At 30.9% G+C, this 17401-nt stretch overlaps 1 protein-coding gene across 1 annotated transcript; it reads right to left on the bottom strand.

Annotated features, from left to right (window-relative positions):
* Positions 1-15257: 15257 nt before the first annotated feature.
* On the bottom strand, positions 15258-17366 carry Aspvir_001716 (catalase; the record flags this gene model as incomplete). The annotated part of the gene is made up of 8 exons (XM_043266834.1): positions 15258-15787; positions 15837-16032; positions 16094-16361; positions 16414-16503; positions 16553-16677; positions 16731-16892; positions 16949-17007; positions 17072-17366. The coding sequence occupies 8 exons, from the start codon at positions 17364-17366 to the stop codon at positions 15258-15260; spliced, it is 1725 nt and encodes a 574-aa protein (XP_043122769.1).
* Positions 17367-17401: the final 35 nt, after the last annotated feature.

The raw sequence follows: 17401 nt of genomic DNA, 5'->3' as shown, positions 1-17401 counted from the left end.
ATAGCACCTATACTATTTATCTATAAGCTAGGGGGTGGACTATAATTCTATATTAATTACTATATATTAAATATAATTACTAAGAAAGACTATTATCTACTTCTATTAATTAATAAGACCCTAGAGTACATCTCTAAGGCTAAGTAGTTTACTAAGCTAGATATAATTACTATATTCTATAAGATTTATATTACCCCCAGGGATAAGTAGCTAATAGTATTCTATATATAATTTAGCTTATTTAAATAGCTTATCACCCCCTTTAATATAGTAAACATACTAAGCACCTTCTAATAATATATAAACTAGACTCTCTAAGACTTTCTAGATAAATTTACCTCTATATATATAGATAACATGCTGATCTTTACTAATAGCTTATTAACTAAGTATTAATAGCATGTCTAGCAGGTGCTAGAGCATTTAAAGAATATAGGGCTATAACTAGATATTAATAAGTATAAATTTAAGGTAAAAAGTATAAAGTATTTTAGATTTATTATTAAAGCTAGTAAGGGAGTATAGATGGACCCTACTAAGGTAAAGACTATACTAGAATAATAGGTACTAATCTTAGTATATAATATATAATTATTCCTAGGCTTTATAAACTTCTATTAATAGTTTATATAGGACTTCTTAGATATAGTATAACTATTAATAGTATTAATATACAAGGGGGCCCCTTTCCTATAGAGAGATAAATAAGTAAAGGCCTTTAAGCTACTTAAGAAGATATTTATTATAGCCCTAATCCTTATATAGTTTAACCCTAATAGGAGAATAGTAGTAGAGATAGATATATTAAACTAGGTAACTAGAGCTACTATATCCTAGTATAATAATAATAGTATATTAAGGCTAGTTACCTATATCTCTAAGAAGAATATACTAGCAGAGTATAACTATAAGATCTATAATAAGGAGTTACTAGCTATTATTAATATTCTTAAGGAGTAGAAGTTAGAATTAATTAGCTTACTATAATTTAAGCTTATTATAGACTATTATAATCTTAAGTACTTTAAGATAGTCTATAGACTTAATAAATAATAGATATATTAGTTATATACCTTAAGCTAATTTAACTATAAGATATACTACTAGCCTAGAAAGCTAGCTACTTAGCCTAACACCCTCTTATAGAGGGAGTAAGATATACTATAGAATAAGGATAATAATAGGCTTAAGGTATATAACTACTACTTAATTCTATTAAAGGTTATTACTAGCTAGATATAGGTGAAAGTATTTTATACCTATAAAGTAGTATCTAGCCTAGATATAAGGTTACTAGGTAAATATAATAATTAATATACTAAGTAGTCCTATTATATAGTCTCTAGTATAATATCTATAGGTAGAGCACCCTTACCCCTAGAGGAATACTAGAAGGAGGCTATACTAAATAATATAAATTTATAAGAGATATATTAGGTGGTAGAGGAAGGGGCTATATAATTTCTAAAAGAGTTATATATTTAAGTATTAATTACTAAATATTTAATATTACTAGATAGTTACCTACTATACTAGGACTATAAATAGGTCCCTAATTTAGAGCCTCTATAAATAAGAATCCTATAAGGGATATATAATTTAGTATTAATAGGCTACCCTAGAAAGAATATACTATACTTAATAATTACTTAGAACTTCTACTAGCTAGAGCTCTCTGTAGATATTTAATAATTTATATAGAACTATAATAAGTATAGTGCTAACTATATATAATATAAATAATATTAGGGATTACTTAAGCTATTACTAATCCTAGATTATAAGTAGTATAAGATTACTATTAACTTTATTATAAAGCTGCCCACTTCTAATAGCTATAAGGATATTATAGTAATTAGTAATAGGCTTAGGAAGGGTATAATCTTAGTACTCTATAAGTAAATAGACTCTAAGATAGTTACCTAACTACTAATTAATTAGTTTATTAGCTATTATAGCATTCCTAGTATAATTATATTAGACTATAGTCTATAGTTTATTAGTTAGTTCTAGGAGCACTTCTATAAATAACTAGGTATTTAATAATATCTCTTAATAGCCTTCTACCTATAGATAGATAGGCAGATTAAGTAAATAAATATAATATTAGAGGCCTACCTTAGGAACTTCTATAGCTATACTTAGACTAATTAGAAATTATTACTACTAATAGCCTAATTAGTAATTAATAGCTAAGATACTATAAGTATAGGAGTTAGCCTATTCTTCCTAGACTATAGGTATAATATTAAGCTACTAGAGATTAAAGAGCTAGACTATAAGATAGCTACTACCTATATAGTCTATTTACTAAAGATAAAAGCTAAAGTAATTATAATAAAGATAAGAGAAGCTACTAATATAGTATAGTTAGAACTAGCTATAGTCTAGTAGTATTAGGAAGAGTATTTAAACTACTCCTACTTAGTAGCCCTATAATATACTATAAAATTAAAAGTATAGTTAAACCTATAGAATATTTAAATAGATCACCTAAGCTAGAAGCTTAATATATAGTATATAAAGTTTATAGTACTTAAAGCTATTAGATTATATACTTACTAATTAGATATATTACTAGGTGTATATAATATATTCTATATTAGTCTACTACACCCTACTACTAGCAATCTATTCCTAAGCTAGTTAAATAGTAATTATTAGCTACTAGTAACCCTAGTAGATAGTGAATTAGAGTATATAGTTAAGGAGATCTTGCAGGAACATAAAAAATAGGTTAGCTAAGGCTATTATAAAGAGTATCTTATTAAATAGGTAGGCTATGAGCAGCCTATATAGGAACTAGCTATTAATCTTACTAATATAGTAGTACTTAATATATAGGAGAGCTGCTAACCTCCTTTAGGAGGGAAGAGGGGTAGGATAGTAGGTAAGGCCTGCTAAGTACTTAAGCCTACTAAGTACTTATAATCTACCTTAGGCACTAATAAACTCTTATCTAATAAGAATACTAGCAGTCACATAACCCTTATAGTAATTAATATAGTAATTAATCTAGTTATATAATCTTATCTACTATTTATATACTCCCTTTTATGTTCAGCTATCACAGCCCTAGTTAGAACCCTTCAGCGATTTCTTACTGTCCAAATCTAGGTCATAGATTTATAAGGCTTCTAGCCCGTGACAATAATAACCTTCTAAGGTTAAGGATAACCTAAGGGAATATAAGAATAATAATAGAAGAGATAGAAGTAAGGCCTATTAAGTATATATACTTAATAATAAGAGAGTAACTAATAAATTAGATTAGTAAACTTATATTTAAGTAAGATATTAATATTAAATATAAGAAACTAAAACTAAAATCTCTAGATATAATAATAATAAGTATCCTTATATATCTATAGTCCCTCTTAATAATAGTTATAGTAGGTGGTAGGGTGGTATATTAGTAGATATCTATAATATTAATATATTAACTATATTATATACCCTTCTACTATATTATATATTAGGTATAATCTTCCTTCTAGTAAATTTAGCCTAGTGCCCTTAGAGCACTATAGAGTAATTCTAAGTAATAATAGAAAGGCTATAGTTATATATAGTTCCTATATTAGAAACTATAGTCTTTCTACTTATTTAGTAACTATAATTTAGTTAACTACTATTACTTTATAATTCTGCCTGCTATATCCACCTAGTACTAGTATAACTATATTAGTATTATAATATTACCTCCCTCTCTTTTAGTATTTTATCCTTAAAACTTAATTTAAAAGGTGGTGTTTCCCTAGATAGGTAATTTCTTTTATTAATTATATTTACTTATTATACTAAAGTATTATACTAATACTATCCTTAAAGGTACTCCTGCTCTAAAACTTCCCTATAACTATAATTAAGTTACTAGTTGTATTTATTAAGTAGAATATATTATTAAAAATAGTTTTATTACTTCTTTTCCTTATAATTACTATGCTTTATCTGGCAAAGCTTATATAATAGATTAGTCCTATAAATATTTAAAGTATGTATTATATACTTATTAAGGTTATTTATATAAGAAGGACTTCTATACTATAAAAGAATAGAATATTCTAAAGAAGGCTAAAAAGAAGATTATCTCTAAGCTTTCTTTAACTAATAATAAGTTAGAACTTCTATATCCTAAGCTTTGTTAACTGCAGGATTATTTAGAGAAGATTTAAAAAAAGTTAATAAAAAAATAATAAAAGATTACTAAGTTATTAGCTTACTATTTATAACTTTAAAAATAATAAAAGTTTCTTAAGGAATATAGTTTTAAGATATCTAAATATAATACTAAACTATTATAGATCTTAGATAAGAAGAAGTCTTCTGAGCAGCCTAATTCTATAGCTAGGGTTAAATAGTTAGCTATAACTTCTAAGAATCCTAATTTTAGTTAGATAATAGTAAAGATTAATTAGATACCTCCTACCTTCTAGAAGAACTTTGATTTCCCCTTAAATAGTACTATTAGATAAATTAGTAATAGCCTATTAGGTTCTTAATAGATTCCTATATATTCTCTAAGGTATTATATCCCTTCTACTTTATAAGATAGTATAATTTTCTACTAACTTATCTATAGCTTAGGATTTCCTTAACTTCATACTCTTATTTAGTATTATTATTAATTTCTATATTTTTAGTAATTTTTATATTTTTTAGTACTGGTTCTAATAATAAAATATAAAATATTAGATAAATTTATAATATATTTTTTAGTAGTTATAATTTATAATTAACTAGTCCTTTTCTTTCTTTAATAATAAAGGGTCTAATTTTCTAATAATCTAGTTTCTAACTTAGTTATTTTATTTTAATATTTCTATAGAGTAGGTAAACTTTCTTTTTTTTTTTAAGGTCTAGAGTACTCTTATACTTCTTATTATAATAAATTACTATTTTAAGATTTATAAATTTAATATCCCTTAAAAGCTAAGTCCTTAAATATTTAATAATATCTACTAATTCTATAGCTTTATCTACTATAGGTACTTTATTTTATAGTTCTCTAATTAATATAGGATTATACCTATAGTTAGTAAAGAATGGTATTTCTCCTATTATTAAGTAAATAATATTATTATATATAAACTATGCTATTAGTAGGTAAACTACCTAATTATCTTACTAGTAATTTATATAATATTATAGGTATTACTTAACTATCTAGTTTACTTATTCTATCTATCTATTAGCCTATAGATAATATATGGTTATAAGTCTTTACTTAATTCCTATTAAATCTATTAATAATTACTAAAACTTTAATATAAATAACTTATCTCTATCTAATATAATATATTATAGCATTCTATAGCTAATAATTATATATTCTATAAGTAAGCTTATAAGTTATAATACTATTATTATTATTATAGTTAGGATTAAGTAGATAAATTTCATAAGTCTATTAGTTACTATTATTAGGTAATTATACCCTTTTAACTCTAGTAGTAGTCTAATAAAGTTAATAGTGATCTATTCCTATAGTTTCTTTAGTATCTCTAGTAATTATATTTTTCTATATAGCTAATATCTAGCTAGCTTATCTCTAATATAAGTTTTATATTAATAAATATAGCCTTATACCTTCCTTCTTATATTTAGAAAGTAGTAGTTTCTTAAAATAATTTCTATAGTTTTCTCTATTCCTATATACCTATGCATAGGATTATTATAGTATTACTTAATAATCTCTATCTTTATATAGTTAGATATATAGATAAGGTTCCTTAAGTATATTAATCCTTTCTTATCTATAATAAGATTTTTATTTTCTACTAAGTTTTTAAGTATTTCCTAAATAATTTTATCTTTTTCTATTACTTTAATAATTTCTTAAATTAGTAGGTCCTCTTATAGTTTAATTATTACTATAAGAGTATAATAGTTATATATTAATAATTTATCTTCTTATAGTTTTAGTATTACTAGCTTAACTATTTTTCCTTATAATTTATAATCTAGTTATTAACTAAGTATATTAGCTTGTCCATTCTCTATTCCTTTATAGTAAATAATCTTAAAATTAAATTATAAGAGTATCTTAGCCTATTTAGCTTATCTTCTTATTAGTTCCTTTATAGTTATAAAGAACATAAGGTTCTTATAATCTATCTTTATAATAACTATATATTATACTCCTTCTAGATAAACTCTCTAGATTTTAAATACTACTACTATAGCTAGTAATTTTTTATTATAGATATTATAGTTAAGTTCTGCTTAAATTAATTTTTATAAGTAAAATATAACTAATTATAGTTTTCTATTACTTCCTAATTAAGTTATTCCTATTTTAATTATATAATTAGATATATTAGTTTTAATTATTATTTCCTTCTCTAGATTACTTTATACCAGTATTAGTGTACTAATAATCTGCTATTTAATTTAATAAAAAGCTTTATTATAGTTTTTATCCTAGTTAAAGTCTTTTATCTTTTTAAGTAGCTTAAAAAGTAAATATATAATTTTTATATACCCTTTAATAAATTATTAATAATAATTAATAAGTCTAATAAATTATTAAACTTCCTTAATATTCTTTAGCTATAGCTATTTAATAATTAATTTCACTTTATTAATTTCTATATAGATCCCTTCTATGGATATCTAATATCCTAAAAACTCAGTTCCTTAGATATGGAATTTATATTTTTTTAGTTTCAGCGTGATATTTACTTTTTAGAGTTCTTATAATACTTTGGTAATATGCTTAACATGTCATTCTTCTTCCTCTTTAATAAATCTTTTGAAAGATGCTGGTGCATTGGTTAGCCCAAATAGTATAACTAGATATTTAAAGTATCTAAATTTTATTCTAAATACTGTCTTCCACTTATCGCCTTCTGTAATCTAAAGGTAATTATAAGTATTAGTAATATCTAGCTTTATAAACTATTTTACTCCTTAAATTTAATCTTAGATTTCATGGATTAGTGGAAGTAGATAATAATCTTTAATTATAATTATATTTAGTAGTCTATAGTCTATGCAGAGCTATAGACTTCTATCTTTTTTAGATATAAACAGTATACTATACCCTACTAGTAAGGTTAATAATTATATCTTCCTAAGTTATAGCTATTTATTAATATATTTCTTAAGTACTTATAGCTCTTTTTCTAATATTTAGTATATTTTCTTATATACTAGTAATTTCCCTTCCTGCAGTGGGATTTTATAGTTATATTTTCTATATTCTAGTAGGATATACTATTTTAGTTATTTAAATAAGGTCCTATAGCTATAGTATTCCTAAGATAATATTTCTAAGTCTATATTAGTCTTAGTTCCTAGGTTCTATATCTAGATTATAGCTAGATCTATATAGGGCCTAGATCTATAGTCCTAAGTCTATTCTAACCCTAAACTTATATCCTTAAGGATTTTATCCTATAATATTTTACTTATATTATCTAGTATTATAATATCTATATAGTTACTATCTTACTCTAGTACCTATTCTAGTAGCTCTATTATTACTATCCTTTATAATAGCTTAGGCTGGCCGTTGGGAAGGGAAGGGAATTCCCATGGGAGTCCCATGGCTAGTTCCCTTCCCTTTTTACCCTTAGTAGTGGGAATCCCATCCCAACCCCTTAGATAAATGGGATTCCCATTTCCCTATCCCTTAGATATATGGGATTCCCTAATTAATATGGGAATCCCATATTAATTTCCCATCCCATTCCTTCTAAAGGATTAGGGATCCCATCCCATCTAGATAAGAATGGGAAATCCCATGGGAATCCCAAACTATCCCAAACCTTAAATTATGGGGTAAAAATAGATAATATAGCCCTAAAAATAAGCTATATTAGGGGTATATTCCCTATTTTACCCCACTTTTACCCCATATATTAAGGTTTGGGATTCCCATGGGATTTCCCTTCCCATTCTAATATTACCCTATGGGAATCCCATCCCAATCCCTTAGATAATTRGGATTCCCATTTCCCTATCCCTTAGATAWWTRGGATTCCYWWATTAATWWGGGAATCCCATATTAATTTCCCATCCCATTCCTWCTAAAGGATTAGGGATCCCATCCCATCTAGATAAGAATGGGAAATCCCATGGGAATCCCAAAATGGGATGGGAAATTAATATGGGATACCCATTTCCCAATGGGAAGGGATTTCCCATGGGATTTCCCTTCCCTACGGCCAGCCTATAATAGCTTAATTATTACTAGTACTACTATTATATTTTAGCTAATTACTATATTTTTTAGTTTACCTCCTAACTACTTAATACTACTATTATTTCTATTTAATCTAATATACTATAAGGTCCCAGCCTTCCCTCTAGTCTAGTCCTATTATAGATATTTATAGTTAAACTATAGACTTCCTATCTTCTAGTTAATTACTAGGTTATAATTCTTAAGCTATAGAATCTCTAATACTATATTATATTATTCTATTAGTACTATATTAAAGTTTAGTTATTTAAAATATCCTAATATAACTATAGATATAGTTCCTAACTTAGTTATAATTAAGAGAGTTCCTAAATTCTCTCTATTTAAATCTATAATTAATTTAGATACTATCTTTATAATTCCTAGAAGCCTTAGCTTCTTTATAAATCCTAGATTTATATAGTTCTCTATTACTCCTAAGTTAATTATTATTTAGGTTAATTAGCTTAGGATATAAGCTTAGAGCTTTAAGTACCTTTCTTATTATACTTTAATTACTATAAAGTATAAGTACTTAGTATCCTATTAGAATAATTAGAGATTTCTTAATAGTATAGAAAAGTATCCTCCTTCTAGCTTTCCCTAATAGTATATAGTATACTAGTCTTTAAAGTATATAGTCTAATATATTATATTATATTCCTAGTATCTTTAGTATCCTCTATAGGAGTATTTAAGTCTTTAATAAAGATAATTAATATTTTTTTTTATAATTATTAGCACTGCTAGCTAAAACTTTATTATATACTTATTATTATAGTAAATATTATAGTTATTATTATAATAAGTAATCTATAGTACTTTATAATATCTTAGATATCCTTAGAAATATTTATATAAGTACTAGATATAATTATATACCCTATAGAATAATTCTAGTAGTCTTTTTTCTAATACCCTTCTAAGCTTATAAAAGTACTTATTTAGCTATTACTTATATTTATTATATCTTAGTAGATATTTAGTATATCTACTAGTATATAGGTTCTAGGACTTAGCTTAGGTCTAATATTCTAGGTTCTAATATATATATCCTTTTACTCCTTATTTAACTTTCTTAAGAATTTATATATTTAGTTAGTATATTTCTAGTTCTATTAACTATTTCCTATCTAGCTATTATAGCTATACTATATAATAATCTACTTTATTATTATCTTTTAGGGAATTTTTCTAAGATATTTTAGGAATCTTATAAGGCTACTCCTTATTAGGATTAAGGCCTACCTACTAAGTTCTATACTCTTTATTAAGTAGATTAATAGGTTAGTTAATTATAGTCTAATTTATTATAGAAAAGTCTACTTAATCTAGCTCTTTATAGTTAGTCTTTTCTTTATTAGAACTAATAACCTAATATTTCTTATCTTTAGTAAGTATTATCTATTTATAAATAAGTTCTTTAGATATAATATTTTCCTACTTAATAGAACTATACCTATTACTAGTTAGTAAATCTTAATTAGTTACTATAAGTATACTAGGTTCTTTAGTAGACTAATTACTTTTTATACTTTTATACTCTATAGAGTCTTCCTCTTAAAGCTCCTTCTTAATTTTATTATTATTAAGAGTTATATATTCTTTAAATAATTTTCTTAGCTACTTATTACTCCTCTTCTTTAGAGTTATAGTACTAATTATATTATAAACTCCTCTTTTTATAGTATAGAATTCTACTATTACCCTAAGTTATTTCTTATTTCTATACTACTAACCCTTTCTAGGTTCTTACTTATAGTCCTTTAATATATGTCCTAGTTTCCTATAATAGAAATATAACTTATTATATTATTACTATTCTCTTTCCTCCTTAGAAAGTGCTATTTATATTATATCTAATTCTATTAATTATAGCCTATAAGGATCTAAATATCCTTAGCTCCTTAGTTAAGCTAGCCTCCTATTATTTAATTAATAATTTATAGTATATCTATTATTAAAACTTCTCTAGTTTCATTCCTTCCTATATATAGTAAAGTTATAGAGTTTATTATTAATCTTAACTACTTACTTAATTATTTTACTTAATATTTTTAGTTAATCTATCTAGATTAGTTTCTCCTAGATATCTATTTTTAATCCTTCTTTAAATTATACTATATATGCATCTGTGTCCTAGTCTAAATAGGCTATAATCTATTAAAACTTTAAGGTATAATTATTTACAGACCCTATTTATTTAAGTTATTATAATTATTATTCTATATTTTATTCTTTATTAATATTACTAAATATTCCTTTAAGGTATTTCTTAAACTTATTATAACTAGTAAATATTATAATAGTCTTATTATCCTATAAGTCTTTAGTATATATCTAGTAGTCTCTTACAAAGGGTTTAAACTAATTAAATATAGGTCTAGTAAGATATATAACTATAAATAAGACCTTATTAGATTTATTAATAAGTACCTTGTAATTCATTTATATATATATATGATATATCTATCTATATTAGGAATATATGCAGTTTGGACTATATCCTATTAAATAGTTCTAGAGGTTAGATCTTAATAGGTTTAACTATAAGTTAATCTTCTAATTATTAGATATACTCCTAGAGCTATTTAACTATTCCTATTAGATTTTTAACTATAGCCTAAGATTATATAGTTATTTACTGCTATAGTGCCACTCTTCTAATATTTAAGCTAGTAGGGGTTAATGCATTTCCTATTATAATATTTAATATTAAGAGTTAATCAAACTTTCTAAAGTAATTTATACTATATAGTATTTAATTTATTACACCCTAGGATCTATCTCTATTATTCTCTACTAGTTAACTACTTTAGAAATAAGATAATATAGTCTCTAAACTATATCTAATACTTGCCTAAGGCCTACCACCCTGGTAGCCTTAATAGTGCAATGATATAATGACCTCCTAAGGTTAAGGATAACCTAAGGAAATATAAGAATAATAATAGAAGAGATAAAAATAAGGCCTACTAAGTATATATACTTAATAATAAGAGAGTAACTAATAAATTAGACTAGTAAACTTATACTTAAGTAAGATATTAATATTAAATATAAGAAACTAAAACTAAAATCTCTAGATATAATAATAATAAGTATCCTTATATATCTATAATCCCTCTTAATAATAGTTATAGTAGGTGGTAGGGTGGTATATTAGTAGATATCTATAATATTAATATATTAACTATATTATATACCCTTCTACTATATTATATATTAGGTATAATCTGTTAGAGGCATCCAGTAAGCCTTAAAGATATATATATGGAAGCCAGGCATGTTTGACCATAGGGGTCAAACATAGTAGGTCTTTTGCCTCAGTTGGGAATTACTTGTAGCCTGGCGCGGCTTCTCACAGTATGTTTGACCCCTATGGGTGAGGCAGTGTCAGGGGTTCAATCCCTGGGGGGGTCACCTAATAGACTAACCCTTGCTCATAACCATCCCCTAGGGCCGATTCCCTATTGTGATTGATTAGGGGCCTACATATATATATAAAAAAAAGCATGGATTTTACCTAGGCTAAAGAGCCTGCGTCACTGGCTTCCCTTAGAACCTTAGCGGCGAGGCTGAGGGCCCGGGACGTGCCCTAGAAAGGGGGAGATAACTGTTAGAGGCATCCAGTAAGCCTTAAAGATATATATATGGAAGCCAGGCATGTTTGACCATAGGGGTCAAACATAGTAGGTCTTTTGCCTCAGTTGGGAATTGCTCGTAGCCTGGCGCGGCTTCTCACATAATCTTCCTTCTAGTAAATTTAGCCTAGTGCCCTTAGAGCACTACAGAGTAATTCTAGGTAATAATAGAAAGGCTATAGTTATATATAATTCCTATATTAGAAACTATGGTCTTTCTGCTTATTTAGTGACTATAGTTCAGTTAGCTACTATACTTCATAATTCTGCCTGCCACATCCGCCTAGTGCTAGCGCGGCTGTGTTAGTGTCGTAACAATAGCTACCTATATAGAGGCTATAAATAGTTTTATTAGAATAGATACTTTCTATATAGCTATATTACTAATAGTTAAAGCACTAGTAGATATAAGTAGACTAATTATATAGGACTATTATTAGTATAGTAGAATCCTAGATAGTTCCCTTATTAATAGCTTTATTAGTAGCCTAAGGGGTAAAAAACTTAATTACTAGAGTAGAAGACTTCTTATTAGTAGGCTAGTTTATAAGCTAGGTAATATAAATAATCCTTACTAAATTACCCTATATAAAATAGTTTATAGCTAGTAATTAATTAGTTATCTACTTTACCTCCTTAGGGTCTACCAGGTTACTAATTAATTTAATCTAGATATTATAAACTACTATACCCTAGATTAGTAAGTAGATAATAGTACCCTAGTAGAATAATTTAGCCTATCTAGAGTAGTAGTATATAATCTCTACTTACTAGATAGTCTATAGGCTAAGGCTTAAGTCACCTAATATAAGCTAATAGGTAGCTATAAACTTAATAAATATAAGAATAGCTATTATAGCCTTCTTTAAGGCCTTTATATAGGCCTTCTTAGTCCTATTCTTTATCTTTACTACTTTTAGATATTAGAATATATTTATAGCTCTAGTATCTAGTAGTTTAATAATAACCTTATAGTCCTTATTTAGTTTTAAGAGGGTGGCTCTAAGGCTATTTAGTAAACTATAAGAGAAGACTATATAGCTTAGAGGTAGTGCCCCTATAGTAGTAGCTATATATAAGTAAACCTTAGTAGATATAGAGATAGATTAAATAGTTAAAATATACTAGGTAGAGGTGGTATTCTTCTTAATATTAAGAGTAATCTTATAGAGGTTAGTAACTACCTTCCTCTAGTTAGGCTGGCTGTAGGGAAGGGAAATCCCATGGGAAATCCCTTCCCATTGGGAAATGGGTATCCCATATTAATTTCCCATCCCATTTTGGGATTCCCATGGGATTTCCCATTCTTATCTAGATGGGATGGGATCCCTAATCCTTTAGTAGGAATGGGATGGGAAATTAATATAGGATTCCCATATTAATTAGGGAATCCNATTTATTTAAGGGATAGGGAAWTGGGAATCCTAATTATCTAAGGGATTAGGATGGGATTCCCATAGGGTAATATTAGAATGGGAAGGGAAATCCCATGGGAATCCCAAACCTTAATATATAGGGTAAAAGTAGGGTAAAATAGGTAATATTTACCTATTTTTAGGGGTAAACTACTTATTCTGCCCTACTTTTACCCCATATATTAAGGTTTGGGATAGTTTAGGATTCCTATGGGATTTCCCATTCTTATCTAGATGGGATGGGATCCCTAATCCTTTAGTAGGAATGGGATGGGAAATTAATATGGGATTCCCATATTAATTAGGGAATCCCATTTATTTAAGGGATAGGGAAATGGGAATCCTATTTATCTAAGGGGTTGGGATGGGATTCCTACCACTAAGGGTAAAAAGGGAAGGGAACTAGCCATGGGACTCCCATGGGAATTCTCAATTCCCTTCCCTTCCCAACGGCCAGCCTACCTCTAGTTATTACCTAGGGGGTTTTTTAGGACCTCCTTAATAATAGCATGTATATTAGTAATTAGCTTAATAAGAGGCTTTAGGATTCCTTAATTATAAACCTTTAAATAGTTTAAATAGATACTTATATTATGGTGAATATCTAGGATATAATTATATAGAGTTTTCTATAGCCCCTTTTTACTACTATAGAAGGTTATTAGGGGCGGCCACCCTGGCTTTAATAATAATATAGTAATTAAGACCCTATAAAATTAGGATTAATTAAAAGCTGTCATTGTCATGAGAAATTAGGTAAAATTTAGAGTTAAAATAAGTTGATTTAGGTGAGAAATTTCAAAAATTTGTTCTGCATTGAAGTTGTTTTTTTTTTGTAGTGGCAGGAATAGGAGTGATCGTCTTCCAAGAATATCTCCAAGGTTTGTCATGCCTCGGGATTCACGTATCAAAGTACCTATGATCCCAGCAGTAGATGAGTCGAAATCTGCCTTTATGACGTGTGAACTGAATGTGGCTTTTCCAGAGGTAACCATTATAACAAATACAAAATGTATAAAGCTCTATATAAAGTCTGGGCTCTATATAAAGTCTGGACGCCTCTGAAGGCTAGCAGCAACAAGTGCAATATACCAACAACAAGTGTACCAACATGAGGATGATAGCCAATGTTAGCACGGTACTTACCCTATCACCTCTGTTAATCAAGGCAATGCCTTCGACACTAGAAATGGCCGTCAACAAACGATCAGTCACCTGTCTGAAAGTCGGGGCAACTGCTACAGCCGCTTGGACCAACAGTGCCGGACAGAGTTGTTCCTTTGTCGGGGTGGTAGGGAGCAATTATGGCACCAATAGTGCTGGAACAGGAGAGTAAGCATAATCTTTCCTGGTGTTAAGGCGTCTATAATGTTGTCTGGCTAATGGGGATGATTGGCATGTTTCAGCTATTCCTGCAATGGCCGATGTGGGGAGGGATGCACGGGCACTGCACTTGGCAATGCATACACCCAAGACTGCTTCTCTCATGATATCTGCTCCTATTTTAATAATGCAAGCGGAGGGTCAAGGTGCGTCAACGTTCATGAATACCTGCTGCGCGAATGCTTATTCTCATGCTACTCAAGTGATCCGAACTGCGGAGCGGCATACGATGCTGCGGTTGATGATTTCCTGCTTGGTGTTGCAGATGGATGTTCGCAAACAAATCCATCTTCGGCAGTTTCAAAGCCAAACTCGACTCCTGTCTGTGATTAGAACTCAATCTAGGCTTTTAAGGGCCTCGGGGCGATACAGCGTCTCCAGATGTGATCAGCCTGCTACCCAATGACTAGGATATTCATGTGCGTGTGCATCTCTCGTCCGTAATATAGTTGTTTCCATCAATGATCGACAATCAGCGTATGATTTGAACTAAGCGTGCGTTTAATGAGGAAATTATCAATGGAAATTTCGAAAAACTCTGGCAATCTCGGCTGTATATACGCGCCCTTGCTCCCTTCCCATCCGACAACCATCACCTACTGATGAGTGGTGACAGGACAAGGAACATCACTGGTTGTAAACAGCAATTGCTGGGCACTTGCCGACCAGAATATCAGTACTCTTGCTAGGAATAAACTTGGCCTCCTTTCCTGCTCGCTCAGCACCCTGAGACTGGACCTTTACCTGGCTGAAATCAAACTTCTGCTCCGGGAGTAGATCATAGACGCCCTTTGCGTACTCCGGAGCGACGCAGTACAGCTGTGCTAGGTATTTGAGTTGAATTTCAGGATACTCAACGACCTTGAGCAGACGGGCAGTGTTCGAATGAAGATGCTCCCTTGCTCGAGCATCCATGACCTTTTGGTACAGAGCACGCGGCTGGTCATACTCTGACAACTTCCCTTCGTGGAAGAAGTGAGACTTGCGGCACACGGTATTTTCTGCCAGTTGGTAGGGCGCCTCGGCAGTATCCGGTCTGAACTTGTGCACGAAACTGTTGGGTGTGTATTGAGGGTTCATCGCATGGGTTGCGTCGACCCGCAAGGGTCCGTCAAAGTTGAGTGAAGAGTAAGACGAGGCCATGAATGGGCAGTTCACTATGCCTGTTAATTTGGCTCCCTCGTATGAGAAGGCTTCGTTACATACCAGGTACCTGATGCAGATTGACACCAATCCGGTGATACTGCGCGTCACGATAGAAGAACATGCGGAACTGCAACAGAGGATCCGGGCCGTCCTCGATCCCCGGCACCATGCTTCCTGGTGAGAAGGCGGCTTGTTCCACATCTCGATGGAAGTCCTCCGGGTTCTTGTTCAAGACCAGCTTGCCAAATTCATGCAACTGTCGATGGAGCGAGTCAGTGACTATATCCCGGGGCTCAAATCCAAGTGGTGATACGTACTGGGAACTTGTCCTTGGGCCACACCTTGGTAACATCGAATGGATCAAATCCCAGTTTGGCCGGGTCGGCTTCCTCTGGCTTCATCATCTGGACGTGCGCCGTCCAGGTGATCCTTTCGCTCTTTTCGATAGCCCGCCAGAGGTCACGCTTTGAAAAGTCCGGATCCTCGCCACCAAACCGGAGGGCTTCATCAGCAGTGAACTGCTTTTGTCCGTGATGTGCAATGAAATGGTATTTGATGTACACAAATTCTCCGTTCTTGTTAACCCTGGCCACATTGTCAGTATGTATTATCCGCCGAAGACGCTCTCCCTACCTACCATTTGAATGTGTGACAACCGTAGCCATGTTGGTTGCGCCACCCCACTGGCGTGCCGTGGTCGCTGAAGAACATCATGCCCGCATGGTTTCTATTACCTGTTAATGCGATGGCCTCGATAATGTCCATTGGTCGCTCACCCTTCGGGAGTATTTGCGAGCAGGTCGAACAGGGAGTTGTAGTCCAGCAGAAAGTTCTGCGGATTCCGATACTGGGAGCGAATAACATCGGGGCCTTGAATGGGGTCACGACAGAAGAACACGGGCTGTATCGCCGATCTTAGTCGCGGAGTTGCGAGAGATTTAAAAAAAGGTTTACAAAGTTTAATCCCACAATGTCATAGTTCCCCTCGCCAGTGTAGAACTTGACCGCAAACCCCCGTGGATTCCTAGCCAAGTCGGGATACTCTCGACCCAGAGTCACAGTCGAGAAGCGGACAAAGACTGGAGTTCTCACGCCAACAGACCTCAGAAAGTGCGCCTACAATATTAACAGTCTGGCGTTTGTTCCCTATAAACTGTAAGGGGATAGCTTACTTTAGTGAGCGACGATACGTCTTTTGTGGTCTCGAAGTAACCAAATGCTCCACTGCCACCTTGCCATACTTAAGTTAGCTCGAGTGATGATGGGCGTAATCAGCGTTCACAGTGACAACTTACAAGGGTGAACCATCCTTTCGAGATTCTTCGAGCGATTGAAGTGCTGCTGCTTCTGGAGCAAAAATGTATCGGACACTACGGGTATACCCCCAGCAGTCTTACTGTGGGCTGCGTCAGGAAACGGGATACCTTCATTGTTCGTGAAGTACTGTCCATCGTCCGCCCTCTTCCCAGCAGCTTGAACGCCTGTTAGTTTAGCTGCGGTCTTTGCCGGGCCATCGTTGGCACCCTGGAACAATGAAGAAAGCTGCATAACGCGAGGATCAGCTCCTGCCGCTCCAACAGCCTCGGGCATCATACCTTGGAGACAGGCGCAACGGCTAAGATAGC

The sequence above is a fragment of the Aspergillus viridinutans genome (assembly GCF_018404265.1).
Source record: "Aspergillus viridinutans IFM 47045 DNA, scaffold_1, whole genome shotgun sequence".
Taxonomy (NCBI): Eukaryota; Fungi; Ascomycota; class Eurotiomycetes; order Eurotiales; family Aspergillaceae; genus Aspergillus; species Aspergillus viridinutans.
The sequence above is the reverse complement of the archived record's forward strand: the minus strand, read 5'-3'. Positions and strand labels throughout refer to the sequence as shown.